This window comes from Triturus cristatus, chromosome 2_2 (assembly GCF_964204655.1).
Source record: "Triturus cristatus chromosome 2_2, aTriCri1.1, whole genome shotgun sequence".
NCBI lineage: Eukaryota > Metazoa > Chordata > Amphibia > Caudata > Salamandridae > Triturus > Triturus cristatus.
This window is the reverse complement of record NC_140582.1, coordinates 352879562-352892544: the sequence shown is the minus strand read 5'-3', so window position 1 is coordinate 352892544 and position 12983 is coordinate 352879562. Positions and strand designations below refer to the sequence as shown.

The window sequence follows — 12983 nt, the reverse complement described above, 5'->3', positions numbered from 1 at the left end:
AGGCCTGCCATAGGAGTGACTGATAGGTACACATGTGTCTATATATAAGGTAGGTATAGGAATACTACACCTAAGCAAGGGGTGATTACACAACCTTGCCCCAGCTGAGTGATCAGCCAGTTGTGTCATAATGGAAGGCCAGGCCAGGGGTGGCATAATACATGCTGCAGCCCCTGGTAGGCCTAGGGTACACCTATGCCCTGGGTACCTAAGGTACACTGTACAGGGGCCAATAAGGTGATCCTAACTAATTGGGTTATGCACCTAAAGTACATAGTATAAATTTAGAGAGAGAACAGCTGGGCTGTGGGTCTGATTAGCAGGCCCACAGCCACATCTAAGTCGAAAACCAGTAAAGCAAAAGCAAAAAGTGGGGGTGAACATAGAAAGCAGACCCTACTCTCCTACACCCAGGCCCCCAGAAGAGAATTATGGAGCGAAGCTTCGAAGGGAAGCAGCAGCTCCCGTCCACTAGAGCCCTGATGGAGAACCTCCAGCAAATGGTCTGTAGGGAATGGGGTGGCAGGGTTGCCCATGTGCAAAATGCCAGGGGCCGTGGAAATTGCCCGGGCAAAGGCTGCACACACCTCCGTAGGGCATCGAGGGGGGAAAGCAATTCCTCTGTGGGCGACGGCTGTAAACTAAGCCATCCATCCACGAATTCAGCTGGAGGAAGAAATGTTGACGAACCTCCGGGGAGGAGGTGGCCTCTGGAGACGAGTTGACGACCCGACGCTGGCATGGCGCCGTGGAGTCCGCCACGGGTGTCGGTGTGAGGTCGACCGGCGCCGGAGGGGACGCCGAGATGACCTCTTCTACCACTTGCACCCTAGGAGAATGGGGCGGGGCCGGTTCCGGGTCGGCGAAAGAACGGCGCCGAAAAGGCACCGACTCGACCTCCGACGAAGCAGCCGCCTGAGTGGAGAGACAAGAGGGACCCGGGGACGCGCCCCGGCCCCTAGCCAGCAAGGCCGCCGCTTGCCCAGAAGACCGATGAGGACTCGGGGGTGAGCCGCGAGTCCCGGCGATCTCCCGCAACACCACAAGGACCCCCTCGGGGGTTTGAGGCGAGACAGAGGCACCGTGGGCCGAAGAGGAGAACCCCGTAGGACCGCACCCAGACGACGCCACACCTCCAGAACCTGAAGCCAAACCCGTCGGCGCCGGAGACACCGAGGAAGGCCCCGCACAGGGCAAGGGATCCGCGGACGTCCCAGGAAGAGGAGGAGGAGCCAAAGAAGCCTGCAGAGCCACAACATAGGCCTCCATTTGGGCCCTATTCGCCCCGGCGCCGGGAAACGGCGGGTAGGGTGGCGATGAATGAAACCGCATGTCCCGCAGAGAACCCGCGCCCTCTGCAGAGCGAGGACCAGGCCTCGGAGACAAGCTATAGGACTTACTGACGGGCGAGCGACGCCCTAGGGGCCGCGTTGACGTGCGATGCCGGAATCGGAAGCGGCGATTCTTGGACCCCACTGCGGGGGACGGACGCGGGGATGACACAGACCTGGACAACCGGGCTGAGAGGAGCTTCATCCGATGCTCCCGCCGGGACTTAGGCTTCAGATACCGGCTAGCGTCGCAGTCCGTGGAATCATGGTGCTCGCCCAAAAACCACATGCAAATAGGATGAGGGTCCGTCACCGACATCTGACGCGCGCAAGACGGGCACGCCTTAAAGCCCGAAAGCATTCGCACACTGTCCCACCACGCAAAAGCGTGAAAAGAAGGCCTGAAAACAGGACAGAGACACGATCCGGATCCGCGTTGCACGCGTAAAAGAAGGAAACTGATGTCAGCGCACAGGGGTGGGGCTTATGTAACCTCGTTGACGTCACGCCCGCGGACGACATCAGGGCGGAGGCGTGTGGTACCGTCCCCCTGGCACACAGGGAAGTTCTCCGGGTCCAGTCTCACGCCTGGGGATAATTCTACGTTAAGGAATCTGTGGCTAGTAGTCTCTATCAGATGGCCACCGTAGGGAGTTCGAGGCAGAGGGAGTCGGCTGCCCTACATACTACCACTGTGTAACTGGCTCCCTCCTCCGTAGCCACAGTAGGAGGAGACAGTATGCCAAGGTCAGGTGAGGTGTCAAGACCACTGGCTTCCTCCAAATCCTCTGCCCAGTCCATGTCAATCATACTGTAGTGTGAGAGGGTCCTCAGACCCCTCCCAGTCCACCCCTTCCTCCGAAGTCTGTGAAACAGGCTGAAAATGAGGAGGACGGACATAGGGAAAAAAGGGCCCATCGGCGTCGGAATCAGCGTCGAGCGACGCCGATCCGCCACAGTGTCCAGTTCAGGGCTGAAACATCGTCCCAAGGAGCGGGCGATGTCAGAGGTGGTGCCAGTGGGGTCGACGTCGGTGGAGGCGTTATAAGTTTAATCGGCGTCGACAGGGGTCTGATCCCGGGATGTCCTGCGGCGCCGGGGACGGCGCCGCCAGCGGCGCCGGGGCTGGAGCCACTGGGGATGGAAGGGCAGGACCACCAGTTGGGCTTGCGGTGCCTGTAAGCGCAGCGGCGGGGGCCAGACAGCCCAAAGAGTCGGACCATGGGAGCAAGAAACTCTTGCACCTGAGCAGGCGTCGCCGACGGACCCGGAAATGGTGGGTAGGCTGGCAGCGATGTCAAAGGCTCCGCCGGAGCCGTGGGGCTGGCACCACCCGCAGATGCATCAGGCGAGGGGAAGTCGAGGAGAGACGACGCTTCAACTTCTTTTTGGAATGCTTCTACTTACCTGACCCAGAGTGCGAAGACTTAGATCCAGAGGAACGACGGTGACGGCTACGTGACCGGTCCCTCGACCTCCCACAGGACCGGGACCTTGAGCGGCGCGGAGCCGACTGACAGACTTCCAGCAACTTTTGGGACCGCTCCCGCAAAGTCTTCGGCGCCATGGCCCGGCAGTCGGGTCACGACTTGGAGTCGTGGTCGCGCCCCAGGCAGTAGAGACACACGCAGTGTGGGTCCGTTACCAACATCATGCAGTGACAGTCCCCACAGTTCTTAAAGCCGGTCATCCCTACGACACCGATCGACTCGAAGAAATTGAGACAAAAGCCCTCGAAAAAACTCAGTCAAAAAGTGACTGCGGGTACTTGCTCTTCCCGGATCTACACTTGCCGACGCGGAAAAAGAAAGAACTGACGTCTGCGCGCGTGTGCGCGTCCAAGTAGCTCCAGCGACGTCATCCCGGCGCCAATGACGCAGACGCATGCGGAGCCGCACGACGCTGCCTACCGATGCGCAGGGGTACTGCTGATGAAAACTATGCGGATCCAGTCTGACGCCTGGGGGTAATTCTAAGGTACGGAATCACTACGTGTTTCTTTCAGATATGCCATGTTTAATCCCTCTGACAATTGACGACTTGCCTAACCACTTAATTACTGGTGAAAATCCAAGTTTGCTGGGGGACTAGACTCATTGCAACCTGGTAGTTGTTTATAAAAGGGATTGCGCGTTGTAAAGCAAGGCTTGACAACTAAGCAGGGAACCTTTCCCTCTTCCTGTACAACATAACTAAAAAAAGAAGGTTTGAGCTGAAAATGTTTTCCTTTTATTTAAATTGTCAGAATACAGACAACAAAATTCTTCCTAATGTCATGGAACCCGAGCAACATATGCTGACATCCCTTGCTTTAAATAGCCCATATCAAATTCCCTACAGTAAAAAAGCTCTTTAATTTAGGCAAAGGAAGAATTTTCCATGTTGAGAGTTCTCAATATCCCTCATGTTAGACCATTACCATGCTGAAGCAAATGGTGTGTCTTCTGTGAGATTAATTAAATTAACTGGCACCAGTGTATATTAGGTGAAAATAGAGGGATCACACAATTATAAAGTGTAGTGCAAGTGGAAAGCGCTTGTGCAAACACATGGATAAAAACTTCATTGACTCAAGTCATTTTATCAGTCAGAATAGTTCACATAGGGAGTTTGGATCCTCGAAGACCTATCACATATATACTGTGTAATTCTATTGCTCCACTGCACCAGCAATGTTCACCATTTTTACACAAGAGAAGGGGAAATAAATCACTGGACTAAACAGCTCTACTCACTGAAACAATACTGTCAATTACAGGTTCTCTTAGGATTTGCCAGGGAACTGTAAACAGTTATTCACTTTTGCTAAGCAGGGTTCATCCCTCATTTTAAATCTGAGATCTTGAACTATAAAGGAGTATTCTCTTACAGCAACAACTAGGAAGACATTAACATGCTCTTACTAATGGGGTTTCTAACCAACAAAGCAACATACTTAGTAAATGAATGTTCATATGCTTCTGATTGAGATAGGGAGGTAAGTACATCGCCTCTCGTCTTTCCTCCATCCTTTAGGTCTAGTTATTCTTCAAACACGTCAATTCTGTCACAGAGCCCTCGATTTTCAGAAAAACATAGATGGACACAAATATATGGCCTACTTGTTTGTACATTCAGTTCCTGGGGATTCATTCTGATTATGTGAAATCCCAGGTTTCATGGGGTCACAAGTACCGGGGAGTGAGTAAATTCTTACATGCAGCTTAGAAGAAATCCACTTACCATGGCTGCATTGTTTTGCATCTTATTTTTGAGTTCACCAGTTTCTGCACAAAGTGCCTCCTTTATCAGTTGCAGCTCATCCTTTTCACGAGTTACAATTATTATTTGCTCTTTAAGTTTGGCAACTTCTGGATTGTTTTCACCTTTTAAAGTTTCTATTTGAGATTCACAAGTCTTTAACTGATCTTCAAGTTGTTGAACACAAGAGGTTAGCTTTTGGTGTTCTTGCATGAGTTTTTCTCTCTCAGCAAAGAGTTGCTCTTTCTCTTTCGTCTCTTGAAGCATTGCTTCCTTCATAGATGACAACTAGAACGAAGTTATTAATGCAACAATTAGGCATGCATTAATGGAAACACAAGTTAGTATACATTAGCTACAAGTACAAAGAAATCAAAGACGTTAATCATAAACTGTAATAGGAACAAATGCAAAATGACCAATCAGTGTAAAACATTTCCGAAACGGTTTTCTATAAGATACTCCGTGGATACACATTTCTTGCATTTGAAGGCTTTCTGTCAACGTTTTTAGTAAAACACCTACTACTTTAATGCCAAATAAAAGTTAGGGAATAAATACAAAAAGTGGCACCAGCTCTGAATACCATGAAGTCAGCTTGGCAGAAGAGTTATGCGACTATCACTACATTACTTACACCCTACAGATTACCATCTCATTGTGATCGCTAATCTGGGAGAAGACAGAAATTGTGTTTCTCCAGCTTGAAAAGCATTGACATGGAAAGGGGTGGCTGAGAAATGCACTGCAAGCATTGGAGTACTATTTATGTCAATATAATTGTACATTCCGATTAAGTGGTCAGAAGACAATGTCAGAATTATGGAAAAGGGTTGTGACTGGTAAGTGTCTTGATTTCTATGTGTTGTAAATATAGATCAAGAAAACTGAATTACGTAACAGGGCCATTTAACAAAACAACTCATACAACTTAAAATTGTTAAGAACAGGGTATGGAAGAAGAATTAATGAACGATACATACAACAGAGCCAGAGAAGTTTAAAGCACAAGTTACTTACTTGTGTAACGATATATCTGTAAGAGACATTAGTTAGTGATAGATTCATTACCTTAGAATATCCCCAGGCGTCAGACCAGACCCGGAAAGTTTTCGTCAGCAGTACCCTTGCGTGTCAGTAGGCGGCGTTGTGCGGCTCCGAGTACGTCGTAGTCGCCGAGATGACGTAGTTGGAGCTACTTAGACGCGCCAACGCGTGCTGACGCCAGTTCTGTACACGACTTTCCACGCCAGGAACGCAGATCCATGCCAGAGACCGACTACTGGTGCAATAGAACTAGGGCCTTGAAAGGGATGATCTGAACCCTAGAGAACAGTTCGCAGAACGGGGAGGATGGGCAGGCGGTAAGGAATCTATCACTAACTAATGTCTCTTACAGATATATCGTTACACAAGTAACTTGTGCATCTGAAAGAGACACGTTAGTGATAGATTCCTTACCTTCGAATACATACCCAAGCAATACCAACCCTGGAGGAGAGTCTGCGAAATGAAATTACACCAGAAAGTCACGGAGAACCGACCGGCCAAAGAAGCAGTCTCTCCGGACTTGACTGTCAAGGCAATATTGCTTAGTGAAAGTATACAGTGAGGCCCGCGTAGCTTTCTGACAGATAACTTGCGGTGGAACACAGTGTCCTAATGCTGTAGTAGCTGCTGTCGCCCTGGTAGAATGGGCGCGCAGCCCAACCGGAGGTTCCTTTTTAGCCAGAGAGAAACAGGCTTTAAAGCACAACCTTGTCCGGATGAATCGCCAGAAAAGGAGGTTTACATGAAAGAGCCTGAAGCTCACTCACACACCTGGCGGAGGTGATGGCCAACAGGAAGACAGCTTTTAAAGTTAGTAACCTCAAAGGACAGTTATTAAGAGGCTCAAAGGGAGCGCACATTAAGTATGTGAGAACCAGGTTCAAGTCCCACTGAGGCATCACAAAAAGAATAGGAGGGAAAAGGTGAGTAATGCCTTTGAGAAATTTATTGACAACAGGGGACTTGAAAAGCGAGGGATGATCAGGCTGCCTGAGAAAGGCTGAAAGAGCAGAAAGGTAGCCCTTGATAGTGCCCAGAGCAGAGCCCTGCTGGGCAAAAAAGAGAAGGAACAAAAGGACCTCAGAAAGAGGGGCAGAAAGGGGATCTACAGATTTCGTTGTGCTCCATGCCACAAACTTGTTCCACTGACAGGCGTATACAGTTTTAGTTGAGGGACGCCTGGCTGCCAGAATCACATTACAGACTTTAGGAGACAAGTCAAATGGAATCAACTGTCGCCGCTCAATCTCCATGCAAGGAGGTGGAGGCTGGACAGGTTCGGGAGGAGGACCGTCCCCTGGTGCTGCGACAGGAGATCCTCCCGAAGAGGCAGTCTGCTCGGGGGATCCACGCTCATACCGAGTAGCTCGGGATACCAAACTCTTCGAGCCCAGTCCAGTGCCACAAGAATGACTTGGGCCCAGTCACGCCTGATCTTCAGCACTCTGGGTACAAGTGGTATAGGTGGAAAGGTGTACAACAGACCGCAACTCCACTCGCGTCGAAAAGCATCTCCGAGCGAGTGCCGCCTTGGAAACTGCAACGCGCAGAACCGCTGCCATTGCGCTTTCTCTTCGGTGGCGAATAGATCTAACCAAGGTTCTCCCCACTGCTGAAAGAGACCTTGTGCCATGTCCGAGTAAAGACTTCATTCGTGATCCAACATGCACCTGCGGCTGAGTTTGTCCGCCCTGGCGTTCAGAGAACCTGCCATGTGTTGAACCACCGAGGAAATGCCTTGACGTTCCAGCCATGTCCAGAGACGCAGAGTCTCCTGACATAGGGTCCAAAACCCAACCCTGTAGGAGAGTAGGGTCTGCAATCCTATGATCACCCAGATTTTTTGCTTTTGCTTCATTGGTTTACGACTTTCCCCGGCTGTGGGCCTGCCAATCAGACCCACAGCCTAGCTGTTCTCTCTCGAAATTAACACACATGTACATTAGGTGCATCCACCAATTGGAACTGGGCCACCTTGTCAGTCCCTGTCTCAGCATACCACAGGTATCCAGGGCATCGGTGTACCCAGGGCCTACCAGGGGCTGCAGCATGTATTATGCCACCCCTGGAATGGCCGCCCAAATCTGACACAACTGGCTGCACGACAGTTGGGGCAACGTGGTGTAATCACCCGTTGCTGTAGGTGTAGTATTCCTATACCTAACCCTAAAATGGACGCATGGATTCCTATCAGTCACTCCTATGGCAGGCCTTATCAATCCTGAAGGCAGAGTGCAGGGAATCATGTGGGACGGTGCTCTGGCGCGAGCTGAGCCCGTCGACGGCTTGCGGAACCAAGTCCTAATAGCCGTTCCATGGTGACGCGTGCCAACTACTTTTAAATGCATTATAATCCTTGCGGTTATTTGCTAACTTTGGCATCGCATCACCTACACATGTCGAGTAAGGTGTCATACGAATTGGAATACGAACCCCTCGCCAGTTCTGGCGACGGGGTTAGCGTTCCCCCCTTTTAGAGGGGCACGACATGGAAGTAACCTTGAACCCCGGTTAAAGTTGACTCAAGCCTCAGCATCACAAAATGGATGCTGCCACCAGACACAAGTCTGACCTCCTGCTGCTGGGAGACCTTCCAGCGAGGGGAGCTTGGACAAAGGGTTTCCTGTCGAGGGCGGTGTTAGCACCATCCCAGACAGGGTTTGTGTATCCCAGGTAGGCAGGGCTGAAAGGAAGGTGATTGCCAGTGGCACCCCGGTGCTCACTGTGCATAGCCCGGCTCAAACCAGTTTCGGGGGCACCCCAGCCCCTGAGCTGGGGCAAAGCCGGACAAAGGAGAGGGGTGTAACCACCCCCCTCCTGGCTCCACCCATAGGTAGAACCTAGTCACGGGCCAGCCCCTTTTCTTAGAATAAAGGTAGGAGCGAGTCCCCTTCCCAAATTGGATAATTCTGAATCTTGAACTACTTTCCACGAAAGGAACTCTTGACTATTTCTGAAGACTCTCCCTTGTGGCTAAGGAGTAGCCACCCTGCACCAGCAGGCACCACCTAAGCGCTTGCGGTTTGCTGTAAGTCTCTCCTACGGATCAAGACTGCCCAGCTCGACGAGACCCGAGTTCCCTGCCATCTCTGACCTTTTACCTCCCTCATCAGCCCAGCTGAGAGCCGTAGGTGTGACGAGACTTGCGGGACCGGCCATCTTCAGAACCTGCACGACGCTTATCTAGCACGCCCACCGAGGGACCCTCGAGTGAGTGCACCTAGGGTTTGAGAAGCCCTAACCTTGAGCAGCTTCAGCACCGAAGTCTGCCTCCCCAGCATCCACGAGATCTGCGTGGGGGCCCTTCCGCTCCTTGCTGTTCACCGCGTTGTTCGACCACTTGCCGACCGGCTTGTGGCCCTCTTCACGACGCACCACGATTGTTTCATCACTAGTCTGGTTGCTCCAGACTGGCTCTTGCTCCCCTTCAACAGAGGAGTACCACGGACCCTCCTGGTCCACTCCAGACGCCATCTTGACTCCACCGCGTGGGTTTGCCACTGCCAAGATCCGCTGCCCCATTCCTGGGCCCAGCATAATCGACAGCAGATACCTTCGTGGGACAGCTCGCCCTCCATCCTGGTCGCCGCCGCGCCTCCTGGTCCGAGGAACAGCCGAGTCCGACGTCATCCACTCACCTGGTCGAGGTGACTTCAGCCGGTACACTCCTGGTGCCCACACGATCGCTGGCTAGCGTTTGAGAACTGAGTCCCCTCTGCTTTCAGGTTTCCTTCAACACCGATCCAGGCTTGGATCTCGCTGAACATCGACACTGGTCGCCTGCCAGCAACTCTTCTTTCAGGCTCCTGAGACTACAACGAGGACTTCCGACATCTTGCCGAACCTTCCACCGCCGCAGCCTCTGGGCTAGGTAACTCGAGCATTTCGGTGCTCCATCGCAGGTTCGCTTTACAAGTGTCCAGTTCCTTTTTCGTTTAGTCCCACTGATCGGATCACTCCGGAATCAGTAACTTTAGACTTTCTAACTTCTCCCCTTCCAACTTGCAGTGTAATGGTTTCGTGCCCTCGGGCATTGGTGTAAATTGTGCAGCCAGAAGTATTTTCCTAAGAGTTTTGTATTGTGCTTAGCTCCCTGACTCATAAAGAGCCAGAGTAGTCTTGTTATAAATAAATATCCTTTATTTTCATAACAACTTGTGTGGTGTCCTTTCACTTGGTGTTCAAGGGGTATATGTGATGGTAAACAGCTGGCTTAACACGCCCTCTAGAGTTTAGCCTAAGACTGCTCGTAACCACGCTACTAGGATAGCTGGTCTATAAGGTTGACTTACAACCAATCATCAATAAGGGTTGTTTGGAATGATACACAGTGATCACTAGAATAGTGAGCACTACATATCAGGCCAACTTCTCACACACCCCGCCTTGCTTGTTGCAGTACCACATGGCGGTGGTGTTTTCCGTGAACACCTGCACTACGCTCCCCTTGACAGAGGGAAGGAATGCTTTCAGTGCAAGTAGGATCGCCCTGAGCTCCAAAAGGTTGATATGGAGCTTGAACTCCGCCGGAGAACAGAGGCCTCTGATCTCCACCTCGCCCATGTGGCCGTCCCATCCCAGGAGGTACGCATCCGTCACCACTGTGTGCTCCGGTTGGGGAAGGGAGAGGAATCTGCCGCTGACCCAACGCTGGTCCGTGAGTCACCACTGCAAGTCCTGTGCAGTGCCCTCCGAGATCTAGACGTAGTCGAACAGGCTTCCCCAATGCTGCGTCCATTGGAACTGCAGTTCCCACTGCAGAGCCCACATATGCCACCTGGCATTGTCGATCAGCAGGATGCAGGAGGCCATGAGGCCCAGCAGTCTCAGGTTCTTCCTGACCAAAACCCAGGACCAGGGCTGAAAGATCGGAATCATAGCCCGTATGTCCCAGACTCGCTGTTCGGGAGGATAAACCCGAAACTGCGCCATATCCAGAACCGCTCCGATGAAGAGGAGCTTCTGAGAGGGAATCAGATGCGACTTCGGCACGTTGATGGAAAACCCTAGCGAATGCAGGAGGTCGGTGTGAGAAGTTGGCCTGATGTATGATGTCACTAGTTCTAGTGTACACCTTATATCAGTCCAAACAACCCTTATGGTGATTGGTTGTAAAGTCAACCTTATAGACCAGCTATCCTAGTGGTAGCATGGACAAGAGCAGTCTTAGGCTAAACTATGAATGGCATGTGAAGCCAGCTGTTATACCATTTGTAACCCCTTGAATATCAAATGAAAGGACACCACAACAGATATATATATAAAATAAAGTGTATTTATTCTAGTCAAACCCTCAGCACTCTTTATGAGATTCGAGGTAAGTACAACACAGTCTTATTTAAGCATACATTAAGTCACACAGGTAAGTAATACAGTTAGGCCCTAGGGGCCACGCAAACCATATACTAAAGAAGTGGTATAAGGACGACTGTCACGGAAATAGGATAGGCCTAGGCCATCGCTGGGGCTACACTACACTACCAAAGGTTAGGAAGTGGGAGGCCCACGGGATTCAGGTGCAGAGTGGAAACACTCACGCGTAATGCGTATAATTGATAGAAATAGTACAGTTTAGAATTAATAAGATTTAGGACACTTCTGGAGTAGCTAGGAAGTCGAGACTGGAAAACTAGACACTAGGATAGTCAATAACCTGATGAGCACCGGAGTACCCAAGTTACCCAGCCCACGGGCTGCGGGTGCATAGGTGTGAAGTTGCGTCGGGTTTCGTCGTCGACTCCTATGGATGCCTGAAGGAAAGATGCTGACAGGCAGTCACTGAAGAGTATCCGGTGGATCCCAAGCCTGGGATCTAGAAGGAAGGATACCTGCAAGCAGAAGGGACAGAGTCTGGGTCACTAGCCAGTGACCACGTGGAACCAGGAAGGAACCAGGCAATGTCGTGAAGATGTGAAGCTTGTCGCAGCAGCCACGGGTACCAGGAGACGCCGAGGACGACCAGGACCAGGAGGCGAGCTGTCCCACGAAGGCTCTTGCTGTCGGCGGCGTCGAAGTCGAACTAGGACTCACCAAGCCTTGGCAAGCGGAACCCACGCAGAATGCAGGACTTGCTTCTGGTGCAGACCAGGAAGGTCTGGGGTGCTTCTCTTTTTCAGAAGAGCAGGAGCCAGTCTGGAGGAGCCAAACCAGCAGTCGAAAGTTACAGGTGTGTCGTCGCAAAGGTTACTAGCCAACGGGCCAGTGACCGGACAGACGCGGCAAGCAGGAAAATGCAGAAGGGCCCCACGCAGGACTCGTGGAGTGTGGGGGGCTGATCTTCGGTGCAGATGATGCTTGGGGTTGGGGCTTCTCAATCCCCGGTGCACAACTTCGAGGGTGCCTCAGAAGCTGCGCTGGAAGATACTCGCCACTTTTCCCAGGTAGCCGGTCCCACGTCTCTCGTCGCCTCCACGGATCTCAGCTCGGCTGTGGATGTGGATCAGGGTCGGAGAAGTCTGGAAGTCAAGGCCTGGTCGGGCTCTGCAGTCGGTCCCTCGTAGAACTTCAGCAAAGCAAAGGGTAAGTCTCTTGATGGTGCCTGTTTGCACAGGGTAGCCACTCCTTGGCCACAAGGGAGATTCTTCAGTCTTCTTCTTTCGTCGAATGTCGAAGGTCCAGAGTTTCTGTTCAAGTTGCAGGTTCAGGATAATCTAATCTCCTGGGGCCCAGCTACCACACTTATACTAATCCGGGGGGCTGGGTTGCCTGCTAGGTCATGCCTTATGGGTGGGACCTGGGAGGGGGGTGGTTACGCCCCCTTCCCTTTGCTCAGTTTCACGCCAGGACTGGGGCTGGAGTGCCCCAGCACCGGTTTGAACTGGACTATGCATGGGACACCTTGTGTGCCCCAGGCAGTGTCTCGTTTCTTTCATCCCTCCCTGCCCCAATACACTAAGGCCTGTCTGGGGTGGTGCTCGCACCTCCCAAGGCAGGAAACCTATTGTCCAAGCCTCCCGTGCCGGGATCACTCCCAGCAGCAGGAGTATATGGTAGGCTATATCATAGAACAGAACAGCTATAAGGACATGGTTCCGAAAGCTGCAGACAGGCTCAGCTCATGCTAGAGCACCATCTCACATGTTACCAAGCACTCTGCCTCCAGGATTGTTAAGGCCTGCCATAGGAGTGGCTGATAGGTACACATGTGTCTATATGTAAGATAGGTATAGGAATACTACACCTAAGCAAGGAGTGATTACACGACCTTGCCCCAGCTGAGTGATCAGCCAGTTGTGTCATAATGGAAGGCCAGGCCAGGGGTGGCACAATACATGCTGCCGCCCCTGGTAGGCCTAGGATACACCTATGCCCTGGGTACCTAAGGTACACTGTACAGGGGCCAATAAGGTGATCCTATCCAAT

General features: G+C 51.7%; 1 protein-coding gene across 2 annotated transcripts in view; it reads right to left on the bottom strand.

Moving 5' to 3' along the window:
* The window catches only part of CENPE (centromere protein E), a 1911253-nt gene that overhangs the window by 698104 nt on the left and 1200166 nt on the right, over nucleotides 1–12983 (bottom strand). For both annotated transcript variants that reach the window (XM_085641421.1, XM_085641422.1), the window contains exon 47: nucleotides 4554–4859. In XM_085641421.1, the coding sequence (XP_085497547.1) occupies nucleotides 4554–4859 (306 nt within the window). The remainder of the gene's footprint in view (nucleotides 1–4553; nucleotides 4860–12983) is intronic.